The 15,724-nt window shown below is 45.0% G+C and overlaps 2 protein-coding genes across 3 annotated transcripts in view; one reads left to right on the top strand and one right to left on the bottom strand.

Annotated features, from left to right (window-relative positions):
• The window catches only part of MGLL (monoglyceride lipase), a 109,732-nt gene that overhangs the window by 3,762 nt on the left and 90,246 nt on the right, over positions 1 to 15,724 (top strand). The gene's annotated exons all lie outside the window — the stretch shown is intronic.
• KBTBD12 (kelch repeat and BTB domain containing 12) overlaps positions 1 to 15,724 on the bottom strand; it is a 44,660-nt gene that overhangs the window by 20,809 nt on the left and 8,127 nt on the right. For both annotated transcript variants that reach the window (XM_063348295.1, XM_063348296.1), the window contains exons 3-5: positions 13,813 to 14,947; positions 12,599 to 12,869; positions 8,850 to 9,000 (exon numbers count right to left, since the gene is read on the bottom strand). In XM_063348295.1, the coding sequence (XP_063204365.1) occupies positions 8,850 to 9,000; positions 12,599 to 12,869; positions 13,813 to 14,882 (1,492 nt within the window). In that variant the 5' untranslated portion in view covers positions 14,883 to 14,947. The remainder of the gene's footprint in view (positions 1 to 8,849; positions 9,001 to 12,598; positions 12,870 to 13,812; positions 14,948 to 15,724) is intronic.

Here is a 15,724-nt window from a genome sequence, read left to right as displayed (position 1 = left end):
ACATCCAGGGATGGTGACTCCACCACCTCCCTGGGCAGCCTATTCCAGTGTCTGACCACTCTTCCTGTGCAGAATTTTTTCCTAATGTCCAGCCTAAACCTACCCTGCTGCAGCTTGAAGCCATTCCCTCTTGTTCTGTTCTTGCTCCATCCTGCAGGAGCCTCTCCACAAGATGTGGGTAACCTTTAAGAGGCTGAGGCAGAGTGCAGTGAAGAGGGCAGAGGGTTGTAGGTCGTTTGGGGGAGACTCTTGTGCCAAGTGACCTGCCAGCAGCACACGGATCTCTACTTGCGATTGTGCCTTAAACCACCCAGAACTGTAGATGGGGTCATTAAAACATACGTGCTGCGGCCACAGCCTCCCAGGTGTCCCACCAGGCATGCCAAGGGCAGCGATTGATAGCTCCATGGCTGGGTCGGGCTGGATGCTGGGAAGCATCCTTCATTAAGGCACACTCACCTGTCTCGTCTCACACAGAGCAGGCGAATTCAACCCCACTTGGCTTAGTTCTCTGCGTAAAGCCCAATTATGTGTCCTTTGTGCAGGGGGGGATGGATTTCTCCCTGGGAGTTTTGAACATTTCTGTCATTTTCACATTCATCACACATGAGGATTTAATCCCAGAGCTCAGTCTTCCCCCATCCCCTTACAAATACACCCTTTCAACACATTAGGCTTTTTACATTATGCGCTTTCCCTAGGAGATATTTCAGATGCCACCGAAGGACTAAAAAAAGCCAGTGAAGCCACCTTTGTGTTCCCAAACCCATTAATGCTTGCGAGCTTTCCATATCACGCTTGGATGATTCTGCAATCAAACAGACTTTCAAGGACACTCTGTGAGCAGTGGTTCTAATGGACTTTAAATTTAACATGAAACTCCATTAGTAAAATAAATATATAAATAAAACACATGATCTTTATTAAGAAATCAGGATAGGGAAGACAAGCCTTTGATGCAAGAAGGCAAAGCACGGTAGGTGATGTGATTAGTACGTCTTCAGAATTTCAATGAGGCACGGTTCCGCGCCTTGCTATACCCACGCACCGCTCGTAGCTGGCTGAAGGCAAAGCGCGTTGCTTTGGCTGAGGTCAGCTGCCTCCCCCTTACCCCATGCTCATCTGAGAAGACTGAACGCAGTTTGAGTCACGTCAGTTCTAATAGCAGAACACCCTTCCAGCACGTGAGGGGGCACGTCTGTAACAGCGGTGAAGTGGTAGAGTCACTAGTAATAATTAGATCAGTGGGTGCAAAGGAAGTAAATGCCTACGTGTATCCATGTGTACCTATAGAGGTGAGACGGACACGTAGTTGAGTTTCAAGAAACAGGAAACATTCCTACCTACGTGTACCTGCGACTTCACCCACGTCACTGAAGCCTGTAAAAGCAGGCACGGGTGAAGAGCAGTTGCACTTCCAAGTCTCATCCACACCGAGCTCTTATGCAGCTAAAGCTGCCAGGCAGCTGAGTCCAACATGGACAATGTTTCTTCCCTCCGGGATAACCGTCCAAATCCAAGTCTAAATTGCTTATTGCACAGACAGGACAGCTGACCAAAATGACACCTACAAGTGTCATTATATACTCCACCAAGAGGGACACGGTGATGGGGACCTCTGAATATCAGACTTCATACCATTTAATTTGATTCCCCCACTAACAGGCACCTGAAATTAGACATAAACTTACAGTCTCTCGGCCAGGGCAGTATATCATAGAATCATGGAATGGTTTAAGTTGGGAGGGACCTTAAAGATTGTCTAGTTCCAACCCCCCTGCCCTGAGCAGGGACACCTCCCACTAGACCAGGTTGCTCCAAGCCTCATCCAGCCTGGCTTTGAACACCTCCAGGGATGGGGCATCTGCAACCTCCCTGGGCAGCCTGTTCCAGTGCCTCACCACCCTCAGAGTAAAGAATTTCTTCCTAATACCCAATCTAAGCTTCCCTCCTTCGGTTTGAAACCATTACCCCTCATCCCGTCATTACACTCCCTGGTAAAGGAAGCATATGAGGGAGCAAGAGCAGAGCTGCTTCCAAAGGGAAGGTGACTGAAGCTCACCATCAAGGCGCAGCTCCGCAGAACCAGAGGCAGGCGGTTGCAGAAGGTCCCACCAGCAGCTGTCAGGCAAAGGCAAGGTGACAAGAAAGGGCTGAGCCCCCCAGGCCTGTGTTTAAATGATGCTCCTGGACCTATGGGCAGCGGGTGTGGGTGGAGGCCCCAGGTGATGCTGGTCAGGATGATCAAGACCTATTAGTGCCCTCAAGGCACCGACACTGTAGTTCTTTATCATATAATTAAGTCCTCAGATCACAATACTGAGCAACGTGTATTCTTACTAGAGCCTCTTTGAATTTTTATCAAAGGAACCTAGGAAATGGGTGGGGGGAAAACAAAAAAAAAAGGAGTAATTCTCCAACAAGCAAGTGAAATCTAAGCTTTGCCTCCCGTAAAATAATTCACTATTAAATTGATCTCTGGAATGCACAATGGATTTAATAGCGCTAATCTCTTCTGTAACATTTCCCTTCATTACTCTCTAACAGCACTCAAGCGGGGAGTCTCAGCACTTACGTTGCTCTCCCTCTCCGCAGAGCAGGGCTGCGGAGCTGGCTTCTCGGAGAAATAAGGGAGCAATAAAGCTGGCCCTGGCAGGCACTTCCAGAGATGAAACCGAGAAGCACTGTCATTCTTTACTAACACAGAGCGAAGCAGATGAGGTAATGCAGCTTGTAGGAGACACGAGGGCAACAGATTGATTAGAAGCAGGGCTGAAAAAACAGATGATTGCCGTCCTAAACAGGGTCAACGCTTCGGATCCAGCTCCTCCCTTTCTCCTGTAATGCCTTGTTCTCGTTTCCTTTGATAATCCTTAAGTGAGTAGAAAGCATTTCTGATCTCATCTATCAGACCAAATGTCCGCCTTTTCCGTTCCTCCCTGCACGCAGGCCCTCCGGGGGCTGTTGCACAGGTATAACAGCGCAGAATCAGGCCCATAAGCTGCTACTTGTCAGAAGTCCAAAGCGTATTTATAAATAGACGTGTTTATTTTAGAAGAAGGTGTTATTCAAATACACAGTTAATACTCAAGCATGAAAGCTAAAATGTCTCCTTCCAGCCCCCTCCTACACACGCTTTCCTTTCCAGAGAGACCCCAAAGTACATATTCAAAGAAGTATTTTATGATCGAGACATTCAGTATTTAATTGAACCTCATTTAACTGCTTAAAACTTTTAAAAGAAGCTCTCAGCAAGAACTCAGGGAGGGAAAAAACAAGTTGTAAGAGGTGGGATGCCAGGCTAAGGAGGATAAACAAATTCTTTGATTCCTAAATCTTCCCTAATAGGATTTCTCATTTAAGTCCTTCTATATGTTCTTATTTATAAAGCAGGAATTATATAACGTAAAAGCAACATGTGGTTAAAGCTGTCATGGTGATACAACATTTTTTACCAGTGACCTGTATTTCAGAGACAGCAGTTCTACTGAATGAATGTGTTTTAACAGAAGCTAACGAATTCATTTGGATAAATTTTCCTAATTTGTCCGTTGGCTGTAATGAGTTTTCAGAGACCTAGCTGGAAAGGATATTTCTTTTTTTAAGCAAGAGATTAAAATGCGTGACCTTAAATAGAGCCTTCCCATCTGGTTTTCTTCCAAAAGTGTCTCAATTGCCTCTGTCATTAAGAACACAATACTGCTCTTTCTTGGGCTTTCCAACGAATATAGTTATGTTCCTGGGAAAATATGGAGAGAAAGAGCTAAGACCAGTCAAATGGGATGAATAGGAGAAAGGATTTTGAGCCTCAGGAAATGCTGTTCATTTACTTATGGGGCTTATGTACACTGTATAAATAGCGTAAGATTCTCTAGGAATATTACACAACAAACAGACAGTTATAGTGCAGGACTGCTGATTAAGAGACACGGTACAGGTTCCCGAACAAGGCTGTTTCTCAGGCCAAAAACTCTCATCTATTTCTCATTTTCCTTCCATCAGTGTGACTGTAGAATAATTCCATTTAAGTCATTAGGGTTTTACACACTGGAGCTGGCGATTAGGCTGGGAAGAGTTTTTGGACAGTGACTGTGTACTCTCTGTTCTGTGCCAATAGGACTTTTCAGAAATTAACACTTCAAAGGCTAAGCATCAGATTCTGAGCTGGCTTAGAACAAAATGAGTCTGACACAACACAACTGAGATCATCAGGCCATTTACTACAGATTTACACCTATATGGATGAGAACAAAAATTAGGCTTGTATATCAGAGTCTGCTGCTGCATCTTATTCCAAGCTAGTGCCCCATCTATGCTTTTTGCTTCATATTTATGTTAGAAATTACATTCATGTATCAGAGATATTAGAGAGCATCAACTTTTAGTGCAGTGATTTTTCACTTATGCTCTAGAGTCCCACTGAATGCCGAATGTGCTGACACCTGTATGAACCGTACAGGAAGGCAGACACCCTGCCTGAAAGAGGCGACAAACTTACTTTGTTTAAGGACTTTGTTTTCAAGAGTTCATAGAATCATAGAATCACAGAATCCTAGAATGCGTTGGGTGGGAAGGGGGCTCTAAAGGCCATCCAGTCCCACCCCCCGCAGTCAGCAGGGACATCTTCAACTAGATCAGGTCGCTCAGAGCCTCATCCAGCCTGGCCTGGAATGTCTCCAGGGATGGGGCCTCCACCACCTCTCTGGGCAACCTGGGCCAGCGTCTCAGCACCCTTGAAAAAATTCTCATCTCTCTGCAACACTACTTTATGTATCGAGCTAGAGCTGTATATTTCTTTATCTCATGTTTTTATTTCTGGGAAGCTGGGCTTGGTCCTTGTGGCATACAGAAGATATCTTGCATTTACCTGCTTCCACCTTGCCTCCCTCCTTCTCCTTCCTCTGCCCCCAGTGGATCTTCTTAGATGGGTGCAGACTGCAGGAAGCCCATAGAGAGAGTGCACCACATGAGGAACAAATATGATATGAGAAGCGGGTGACGCTTGTGGGAACCCAAGCAATGCCATTGAGCATGCCTCCTCATTGCTCCTTCATGGAGTGTCCCATGAGCGGGGCTGCATGGGAACCTGTTAGATGTTCAAGTTCTGTGCACACACACTTCACCATGGGGAGCCCCCACTTGGAGTATATATGGCAATATGTAAATGGCAACGGTAGAGACTCCACGGAAGTCTCTCTCCTATCTGTGGCACAAAAGCCTAGTCATTGTGCCTGAGCATAGACACCTCTGACGTCATGATGTGAGGACAACCTATGAGCTGTGATCCTCTTCAGAATGTGTCTTTTTGCACAAATCGCCCTTGACAGCATCTTTCTAGACTCCCACCGTGCCCGGCATTCCTTATGAAGCAGGGTGATGTCTGAGGGATCCACAGCTTTGAACAGCCTGCGATGGTTTTACCATCCTCATGACAGTTGCTATTCTTTGGTCCGTCAGCGTCAACCTCTGTTCCTTCCATTCCCATTCTCTCCCGAATGTCATCTGCATGATCAAGTACCACATCTGCCAGATTACGAACGCTTTCACCGTCTTCCTTTCAATGCCATGAATTGCCTGTTCACCCGGCCGGGGCTACCATCCCAATTGTTTCCACAAGAAAACCGTACCCACCTCGCAGCTCACCAGCCTGAGAACTCGCAAGGTAACAAGAGCTTGTCACCACTAATAAACCGTGGAGTGTAGCGTTTCTGTGTGAGGTTTTAATTACAGTTGGCGAGTGCGAGCTTACAGCTGGAGATGAGGCCATGTGTGATATTAGCAGAATAGGATGCCAATATCAGTGACTGTATCACTGTTTCCAAACAGAATTCGTTTGGAAATTGCTTCATCATTTTGAGAGGTTTTGGAAAATGCTTTAATCTCTTCCGCAGAGTTTTCAGACCGTGATGGTTAACATTTACCAACCACATTGTCTTCCTAATTCCAACAGATAAATCTTCCCTTCCACCCATACTGTTAAAGGTGGATTTAAACCAGCACATTCAAAGGTAGAATTTGTTGAGAAATCATTTTTGGCTCAGTGTCAGGTTTGTCTTTCAATTAAAAAATTAGTTCTCATATTATTTGATTTCCTAAGGAAACAAGACTTATGCAATTACCCTCACTACACGTGGGTTCTCTATCTGCATTTACATTATTTTGTCTGCCTCTCATAGCTTTTGTGCCTGTCGGCCAGTTCCAACCAAATTTTGCAGATTTGTGGACCTTAAAGTCCGTGAAAATAGGCAGTCGGGAGTCTGTGAAAAGAGCCCAGACCTAAGTCAAAAGGTCTTCCCTGCAGCCGATATTGGTGCTACCTGACGGTAACCCATTTGTGTCCACACGTGCTGCAGTTACACCTTGAGAGGACGGAGCATCAGAACGGAGGCAGGTTCAGAAACACAACGGTAAAAAATAGCACAATCTTTCCCAGAAATCTGCTCCCCGGCGCAGCGTGTGAGCTTAGTTACCTTTGCTATAAATCACAAGCAAGTTTGCTCATTACAGTGAAATTACCCCAGATTTACATTGCCAAAGCTGAGAGCAAACCCTGCCTTTGTGTATGTTTAGTTGCATTTAGTGGCAAGAGTGAAGGGTCAGCAAATGGTTAATCTCAGGATGGAGGGCGTTGGTCCCCTTAGGACTGCTCATGGGAAGGTGTGTGAACCAACAGAGTGGTGGAGACAGAACAAGAGCCTGTTCTGCGCCGTGCGCCCATCCGATTGTTAACAGAGATTTTCTCACAAAAAAATTATTGGTGCTTGCTAGGATGTAAGAAAGAATTCAAGTCAATGGTCAGCTCCCTGAATACTGCAGCACTGGCAGCTGTACATAACGAGACAATGCTTTTTATTTTTTTACGTTAGCAAAGTGCTTGTGAAGGTCTGTGAGACCGTGAACTTCCCTCAATGCCATTTAAACAGGCGCTTTTCAGATTTAATACTGTGCTTTGTGTTCGATCTGTACATCTCATTACAGTAATCACTCAGATATGCTTCTTGCTTTGTGAGATTTTGAGGGAAGAAAATGGATGCGGTTTTCCTTGTTAGCCACTCCTTTTCCTTGTCTCAGTGTCAGGCTGGCTGTGAAGAAGACTGCCAATTTGTTTTATCACATGCATCCCGAGGCGGCTCCTTTTTTTTTTTTTCTGCCTGACTCCCCTGTGTCATCACAGCATTTGTGGTCTTGATCTCAGAGCACTTCTTACTGGAACGCGTGAATGCAGCCTTTCTCTTCCCAACTATTACGGCTGCTTCTGCTGCCCCATTACAGCGTCAGTGTCAGTATAAATAATTATATATATTTAACCTTTTGCAAAGGATGGAGGTTCCACAGTTTCGAAGCACCTTTGAACCCGGGCAGCCAACACTCTCGTTATTTAACAAGCATACCGGCGTTCTCTATCACTAACCTTTGACAATAATGAAATGATTTTCTGTTTGCAAAACTCTCTTTTCCATAGAGGCTGCTTTCACCCTTTCTCCTGGTTGCGACCGTGGGCCTGTTTCAAGCCACTTAAGAGAAAGAAGTTTCTCTAAAAGAAGACAAACGCGGCGTTAAAGCCATTCTCCTCTTCTACTTCAAAGACACCTGCAAAATGCTTTCTGTATTACATGCCAGGAACAAACTCTCCTTTATCCACGGCATATAACAACCCAGACAAAGCCAGAACACCCCTTATACAGGAGGCGTATTAAGTTGATAAGACCGTATTTATTGCGTTCACTTTGATAAGCTTTTAAGCAGGAGTAGTTTGAAGCAGAAGGGATTGAAAGGTCCTGATGTGATTGTTACCTTCTTCGTGTCCGACGCTGGACCCTGGGAGCATGGAAGGGCATGAATAACCCACAGCCCACCTGGGGATTAATTCACTGTATGAAATTTTTTCACCACTTCTTCAAGTACTTTCCAGTTATAGACCTGTCTCTAATCCTCTGCTTCATTTGGTCACCTTTCTGGCTCCTATTCTCCTTCCAAGATGCCCCTTCAACTTTTTTCCCAGATGATTCCCGATGCCCTTCTTGTCCATCTGCCTTTCCCTGCCTTGTATCATCATTTTCTCTTCAGAAAAATCCCTTGCTTGCTGCCATCATCTCAGGTGTTTGCTAGTGTTCAGAAACAGGCGATGTTCTTTCTGTGGGCTTGGACAGAGGTTGGGATGGGGCCATGAAGAATGGTCTTTGGGATGAGGCACAGAGCTCGGGATATGGATGGGGATCATTTTGGAACAAAAGATTTTGGGGTAGGAGATTATTGAACTCTTTCACACAAGTCTTAGAACTTTTGGTCCAAATACTCTTTCGAAACAAAGAATTAAAGATTCAATCAAAAAATGACAAAATGAAAGATTTAGATTTTCCAAAAAATGCACTGTGTTGAGGTGGGTGGAAGAGAATGATTCATTGAATTTTACCGGAATCCACCGGTGATGTTGGTTTTGACTGGAAGATCCAAATTCTCTTTTTCCTTATGCCATTTTTTCATAGCGCTGGGTCCGTTCCTTAGCTTTTCACTGCTCACCTGTGAAATGGTGCTAACGAGGCTTCTCTACCCACCTTTTAAAATTCATTATTACTTATAGCACACACCGATACTCCAAAGAAAAGTTTAAAAAGCGAAGTGTCTTTGTTATGTTAACCCAGAACGCTAAACATTCACTTAATTTAATCTACAGGAAGGAAGAAGTGATGTGGCGAAAAAATGACTCTAGAAAAATACTATCCATTTAGTCCAACATACTTTGTCCTATGGTACATAGCGAAGGGTGATATATTTCACTTTGCGGAGGCAAATTGCTGGAAAGAAGAAAAAGTCATGGTGCTATCTGTTAAAAATCTGTTTCTTCTTACCCAAGACATAAATCTCGCTGTTGACTACGGCTGTGCTGAAGCGGTATTTGGAGTACTTCATTGGCGCGCCTTCTGTCCATTTGTCTTGGCCCGGGTCGTACCGAAACGTTCTGTTACTTAATCGATCCGGCTCATCGTCAGGCAGATCCATCTGTATGAAATATGACAGCCATAGAATAATACAACATTTGGAGCCCTCTGCACACGCCCGCATGCAATTAATCACAGCAGGCAGCTGAGCAGATAAATAACATAAACACATCAATTATGGCTGCAAAGTGATTCATACTCACTAGGGTTTAACAGCACCCATGACTTGTGGCTGGGAGCGCGCTGTAGAAGGCGACTGAATGAGGGAGCATCCGCATTCTGCAGCAATAAAGCTGAGGATTTGGGTCACAACGACACGTTCATGGGCCTGGCTCCAGCAGAGCGTACCTCTTTCACAAGGCTGCTGTAAACTCCTAACCATAACAGAGGGGAAATGAGTCTATATCTGGCTTTTTTTTCTTCCTGCTAAAGGTTGAAATCCATTCCCGCTGTTACTCAGACCGTACCGTGAGTCTCAGTGAGGTACTTTGCTGGCCTTTCTCGGGCCACGTAACATTCTCAAGTCATTTGCACCTTTATTTAGTCAGCCTAACCTGAGTAATGTTGTTCAACTGCTGTAACTTCTCCTTCAATAGTTTTCATAATAAGCTCCTACCCCCCCCAGCCCCCGCCGCTATACCTTTGCTGCTGTAATACTCTTTTTATACTCACTCCTACTCCTCTTGTTCTCTCTAATCTTCCTCCCCTCTCTCTGCCTGTCTCGTATGATGCAGGGAACTCAGATTCTGTTTTCTGGGTATGACACTCTTGAATGTAAGCAGTAGGCTGTAGGGGGAGGATCCTGAAATGTTTTGGGATGAAAGGTTTCACGTAGAGAGAGTGAGGAGGAGCAAACTACTTTGCTCACTTGTGATGGTGTTATGTGTGTTCTTGCTTTGCTTGTTATTTTTCTTTCCCAAAAGACCTTTCCGACACTAATGTCAGGGACAAGATAGTAGGAGGCAAACCAGAAAGTAAATATATAGCCCCTTGGTTACTCCCTGCAAGTGCCCAGGGCATGCTTTTTCTCCATGGTAAGTGTGAAACTTACCATGGAGGATGGGGCCAGGCTCTTTTCAGTGGTGCCCGGGGACAGGACAAGAGGCAATGGGCACAAACTGGAACACAGGAAGTTCCACCTAAACATGAGGAGGAACTTCTTTACCCTGAGGGTGGCAGAGCACTGGAACAGGCTGCCCAGAGAGGTGGGGGAGTCTCCAACTCTGGAGACATTCAAAACCCACCTGGACGTGTTCCTGTGTAACCTGCTCTAGGTGACCCTGCTCTGGCAGGGGGGTTGGACTAGATGATCTCCAGAGGTCCCTTCCAACCCTATGATTCTATGAAACACTAATTTATTCACTGAAAGAGGGGTAAGTTGTGTATTTTCAACACAGAGTAAACCTGTACTTAGGAGCAGGCACCATTTGACGTGCTGTAAATTCACACCCTACCTCATTTTTGCGGTAACGCTCACCTCAGGGCGCACCCCGTGCTCTTGAATGTACAGAAAGCGTAACACCCAGCAGCCCTTCTCTCCGTCTCCAGGGTCTGAAACCTTCCTCTCAGCCTCACCAAAGGCTCTCTCCCATTTTAAGAGCCCATGGTTACCAAGGCTGGAGTCACTTGGGTTTTTAACTCCGCTGGCATCAGTGAGGCTGGACCGATGCTGAGCCCACGTGGTGCTGCTGTGAGTCGAGCCCTCGCCCTCCTAAGCTGTCATTTTACGTCCTGGCTTGGCTTTGTCCTGTCTTGTTTCAATTGCAAAGCCTGAGTGGGAAGGGAACGTGTGTTAATGTCTGTCCTGTAAGGGACGCGTGCCTTTACAGCACGGGGTCAATGCTGCGTCCCCCGGGCTCGTTCGGGACTGACAGAACGTTCGGTGCTGCTTGGGCACAGGGACAACTCTTCGCTTGACAAACTCATTTGCTTTCACCCTGCAGCTGGGGTAGCCCCACGGCCGCAGTCACCGCACCTGACAGGTGAGCGTGGGGGATAAATGGTACCAGAAGAATCCAGCACTCCGCAGTGCCCGTCTTAAAGCGCTTTTTTGAGAGCTTTAGCTAATTTGTTCTGATCTGTTCAGCTACGCCCTAATCTTACAAAGCTATGGGTTTTAATCAATTACTGTTAATCTGCTCATCTCAAGCCTATTTGTATATAAACTCCGACTCCTATGCATCGTTATTGGCGGCAGGTATCAACGTCAGGTGTTTTACAAGTGCTTGTATTTTTTTATAAAACCGTTCTTGGCTCAATTTTCCTGACTTGTGCTTCTGAGCCACTTTTCCCCTTACAATCTGTTCTGGAGAGCTATTACGAAAGACAAAGTTGGTTGATCTGACTTCAACATCTGTCTTTGTGACATAACAAGTCTTTCAGTTCAAGTTTTTTTTTTTTACAGGCAGATTGTTTCTACATTAAGTGTTTTCATATTTTAATTCTTTAAATAGCCAGGTTTCCTTGCTTCGGTCGTTTCAGCACGCTCCCTGATCTTTCTGTTGTCTCCTTTGGGGGCTCCTGCACTCAGAATATCCAAAGGGGTGGGACTCTTATTTGCTGAATGCATCTCACTTTTAAATACCTTGAAACAGTAATTTATTTCGAGAGAACACAAAGCAATGAGATGTGATGACAGTCTGAACATATTGCTGTCAGCAATGAGGATTACAGATGCTCTACTTCATTGTCAAGTGAATGTGGGGCTTTATCTTGGGTGTTCAAATTTAAACTGCACCGCGCAGTAAATAAGAACGCGCTACGCTCTTTAAAAAGATCTTTCACATTCACACTGGGAGCAACTGGAGAGAGCGAGCGCTATTCCTGACATCCATCCTCCTTGTAGCACAGTTCTGTATATTCCCTGTACTACTGAACGTGTTGTCTGTGGCCCTGCGGAAAATTCCCGTTAAAACTTTACAAGGCCAAGGAATGCAACTGAAACAAATACCCGGATGGATTAAAGGAATCTGTTTTCCAGAGAATGCTTTGACTTGTCATTTGAAATACAAGGAAAATCAAATCAATGAACTTTAGTTAACCAAGAAAGTTTCCTGAGAAACTGAGGTGAACCTTAAATTTCAGATATAACTCTGTCCCTGAAATCTACCCGTGCACAGGCTTCTTGAAGACAGGGCTCAGTTAAGGGCCCCTGTATGATTTAAATACCATTATTTCCTGATACCTAGAAAAATAAAGACAGTATATAAGGAGAGGCTGAAGTTAATCCATTTTTCACAGCCTGTCATGACAAAAAAGTGCCAAATAAGTACTAAATATCATCCTAGTTATTTCAAGGGGTTTTTTTTGCAAAAACCAGGTGTTTAACCCCGTAGCTATTTAAAATGGAACCCACGTTGACACAGGAGATGTAATTTAAACTCTGTGCACGTCTCTATGAAATAGCCGCCCTTCCTGACGTTGGTATTTACAGTGGGGATGGCGTCAGATGGATGTTCTTCCTCTTCACCCTGCTTGGTTTTCCTACAAAAGGGGGTTAATCAGGGGAATGCGAGCAGTTTAGTCTTCTGTTACCACTTTCCCTACGCAAGAAGCGCCGCGAAATTACGCATCCTATAAACCAAGCATAGCGCTGCTTGTTAGTAAACAAAAAAAAAAAACCAACCCAAACCAACACAACGAGTGGCACATTTCTTAACCTGTGGGGTCCAGCCACCCAGCACGTAGAGCTTATTCTTCACCGTCACCACCGCATGGCAGGCTAGTGGTACGGGGAGAGGCGCCGTGCTTCTCCAGGTGCCCTGCTCCATGGAATACTTCTCCACACAGTTTGTGACCAGGTACTGATTTTTCACTTTCATTTGCCCTCCTATTACGAAGAGATCGTTCTGGAGAGTGCCCAGCGCGTAGAGTTCCCGGAGCTGAGTGCTGCACAGGCTGTGCCAAAACTGGTTTCCTCGCTGGCGGTATCTGCGGGAAAATCCAAACGTTGTAAATGGCCGGGTTCACTGAGGTCCCATCAGCTTGTTTTGAAACGTTACCCCCTTCATCGTCAGTGTTTATTCAGGCACAGTGATAAGAGGAGCTTTCTCCTTCACAGAGAAGTGAGTATAAAACTGAGCCCAACGTTTGCAAGATCAAGCATTTTTAGCACGAGTAGTGCTAGGCATCCTTTCAGAGATATTTGACCCTAATTAAGGTAAGAATTCCCCTATTTCTGCATGTGCTGCTCAGTCGCAGTTTCCACTGAAGTTAGTGGGAAGAGCGAGAGCTCAACACTGCTGAAAATAAGGCCACTCCACCTGCCTCAGTATGGATTTACTTCCTTAAATTCAGGCATCCGTATTTGAAAATGCTGTCACCATTTAAAATTTTATCTTTAATCCAGAAAATGCCTGGTTTTCTTTAAAATGGGTGCGTCTGACAACGACATGAGGAAAAACAGAGCGAGGGTTTAAAGCTATCAATCATTATCCTTTAAGCTCTGAAGTACCATCATCACCAGGGAAGTGTTTTTCCTCTGTCCCACTGGACTCCTTGGGTCATTCGCTTGACTCATTTCCCCCTGCTGATGACCTAGGGGAGAGTATCCTAGGAAAACATTGAGATTTGAGGAAGGAGAATATAAAATCCACATACATGGATGCAAGATCCAATCAAGCTTATTAACACAGAGATGCCACGAGAGTAAATCCTCCTTCTTTCTGGAGAAAAGGCATCAAGATTTGGTTGTATGTATATAATTCAGTGCTATGAAGACAAATTGTGACACATTGATTAGAGTAATCGAAATCTCTGGGAAAACTTTCAAGTAAAGAACGCTTTGTCTAATGGTCTTTTTTTGGTCCCCAGAAACATTATTTGGATTTAAAATTTTTAAATAATTAGGGATTTTCTGACAGAGGGTACACACCTATAAATTTCGATGTTCCTGGTCTTTTGCCTAGACATTTTGGCAGCACTTGCCTCTCCTGCCACAATAATGTCATTATTCTCAGTGACAACCCCAGCGCAAACACATCCCAACCCCTCTCCATACTTCGGAGAGGAAATGAAGTAAGTCTTTTGCGTCGCAGGGGCGTAACAAAAACTGGCATCCGCATAGCTACCGTGTCTTGACCTAATGCCGAGAGAATTGTTGCCGATGCAGAGTAAGAGATCAGTAGTCTCCATGCCGTACCGCAGGCTGAGAGAAGGGTGGCTGGATAGCTTGATGGTTTTCAGTGCTTCCTCGAACATATCGTTGCATTCTGCGTTGCACAGGATCATCGTGTTCCTTTTCCGGGCTTCCACGAGAAAGGAAGGGCTGACAAGTACCAGCCTCACTTGCTTCAGGAGCTCGATAAGGTGCTCTGCACGTGACTTTCTGCTGTGCTTGACCCATCTAATGACGAGGTCCAGAATGCTCTCCTCCCTGGAAATATTCAGATCATCTGATTTTATGAGAGTCAGTAGCTGCTGGAATTCGATCTCTAATATTTCTTCCTGTAAGCTCACCTCAGCAAAATGGTGGTATAAGTATTTCCTCGCTTGATCAGACAAATCTTCTGCCCCGATGTGGTTTGCAAAGTAGTAGATGCCCACACAGTTGGAAGCATCCATATGGTCCATCATGTACTTCTGGCACATACTGCAGACATCTTCCATCTGCATGAAATACGCAGCGATCGCAACAGTCTGCACGTTCTGATTAGTGAGGGGCAAATCGGCACTGTACATGTAATTGAGTATGACGGACACGCTCTCTGCAGAGATGTCATACAGCACCACTTCTCTTTGCGTGCACTCAACCAAGCCGCAGGTAAACATGGCTTTGAAATAGGGACTGAAGGCAGCCAGCACCACCTTATGGCAGGGGAATTTCTCACCTTCTGCAACTAGGACAACATCAATTATCTCTGTTGATTCTTTCATTCTCTTTACTTGTTCCAATAAAGTCCAGCTATGGCGCTGCTTTCTTTTCTCCTCAGCCTTATGATCCATGGTCGGTGTCCAAACTTCCTGGTTTTAAATCTCCTCGGAATTCAAGGTCTTCATCAGGAATGTTTCTAGAGGCAGAAGCATAGCGTTGTCCAATGAGGACAAATGATTGGGCAAATGAATATTGCTGTTAATATCTAAAGATAGTCATTCTGTAAGGTGTGATATGAATCAGTAATGCATAAAAAGTGTATAAAATTATGGTGAGGTCTCAGGCTCAAGGCCTTATCTCCAAGACAAAATAAAATAAAAATCAACACTTCAAATGATCATCAATATTCAATAACCTCCCCCCAGTTTTTGCGACCATTTAAAGAAAATTACAGACTTCACTTCAAAAGAGTCTTTTCCAGCTGCCTTCTCCCTCCTTCCCCTGATCCTGTTAAAACTGAGGGAAAGATTTCCACTGACTTTAATAAACTTTAGTTCGGGCCCTTAGTCTGTTGGCTATTCAAGTTTCGTCTCCCACATGCACCTGAAGGACATCAGTCCTTGCTTACGTGCTGAAAGCACCTTATAGTTTCAGCAGCCCCGTAGGTTAGAGAGCTACAACGAAGCGGTGCCTTCTCAGTGCTCACAGCTCCTCACAGACTGGGAGCCGTGCCTAAGTGGACACTTCAGAAAAGGGTTTTACAAGAGCAGAAAAAGGGAAAAACATGAGACTTGCTTCTCTCATTAGTTTTTACAGTGATCTACGCCTCCGCAAAGCGGGTGGGAAATAACGCCGCTGGTACAACCCCGTTCACTGGCATTTTACAGAGGCATGAGGGGACGTGCGGATGTTCACGACTCTGCCTTACCACCGGGCTTGGCTACCTGTTTGCAGAAGGGTTGTCATTCAAAAG

This window comes from Chroicocephalus ridibundus, chromosome 10 (genome assembly GCF_963924245.1).
Source record: "Chroicocephalus ridibundus chromosome 10, bChrRid1.1, whole genome shotgun sequence".
Classification (NCBI taxonomy): Eukaryota; Metazoa; Chordata; class Aves; order Charadriiformes; family Laridae; genus Chroicocephalus; species Chroicocephalus ridibundus.
The sequence above is the reverse complement of the archived record's forward strand: the minus strand, read 5'-3'. Positions and strand labels throughout refer to the sequence as shown.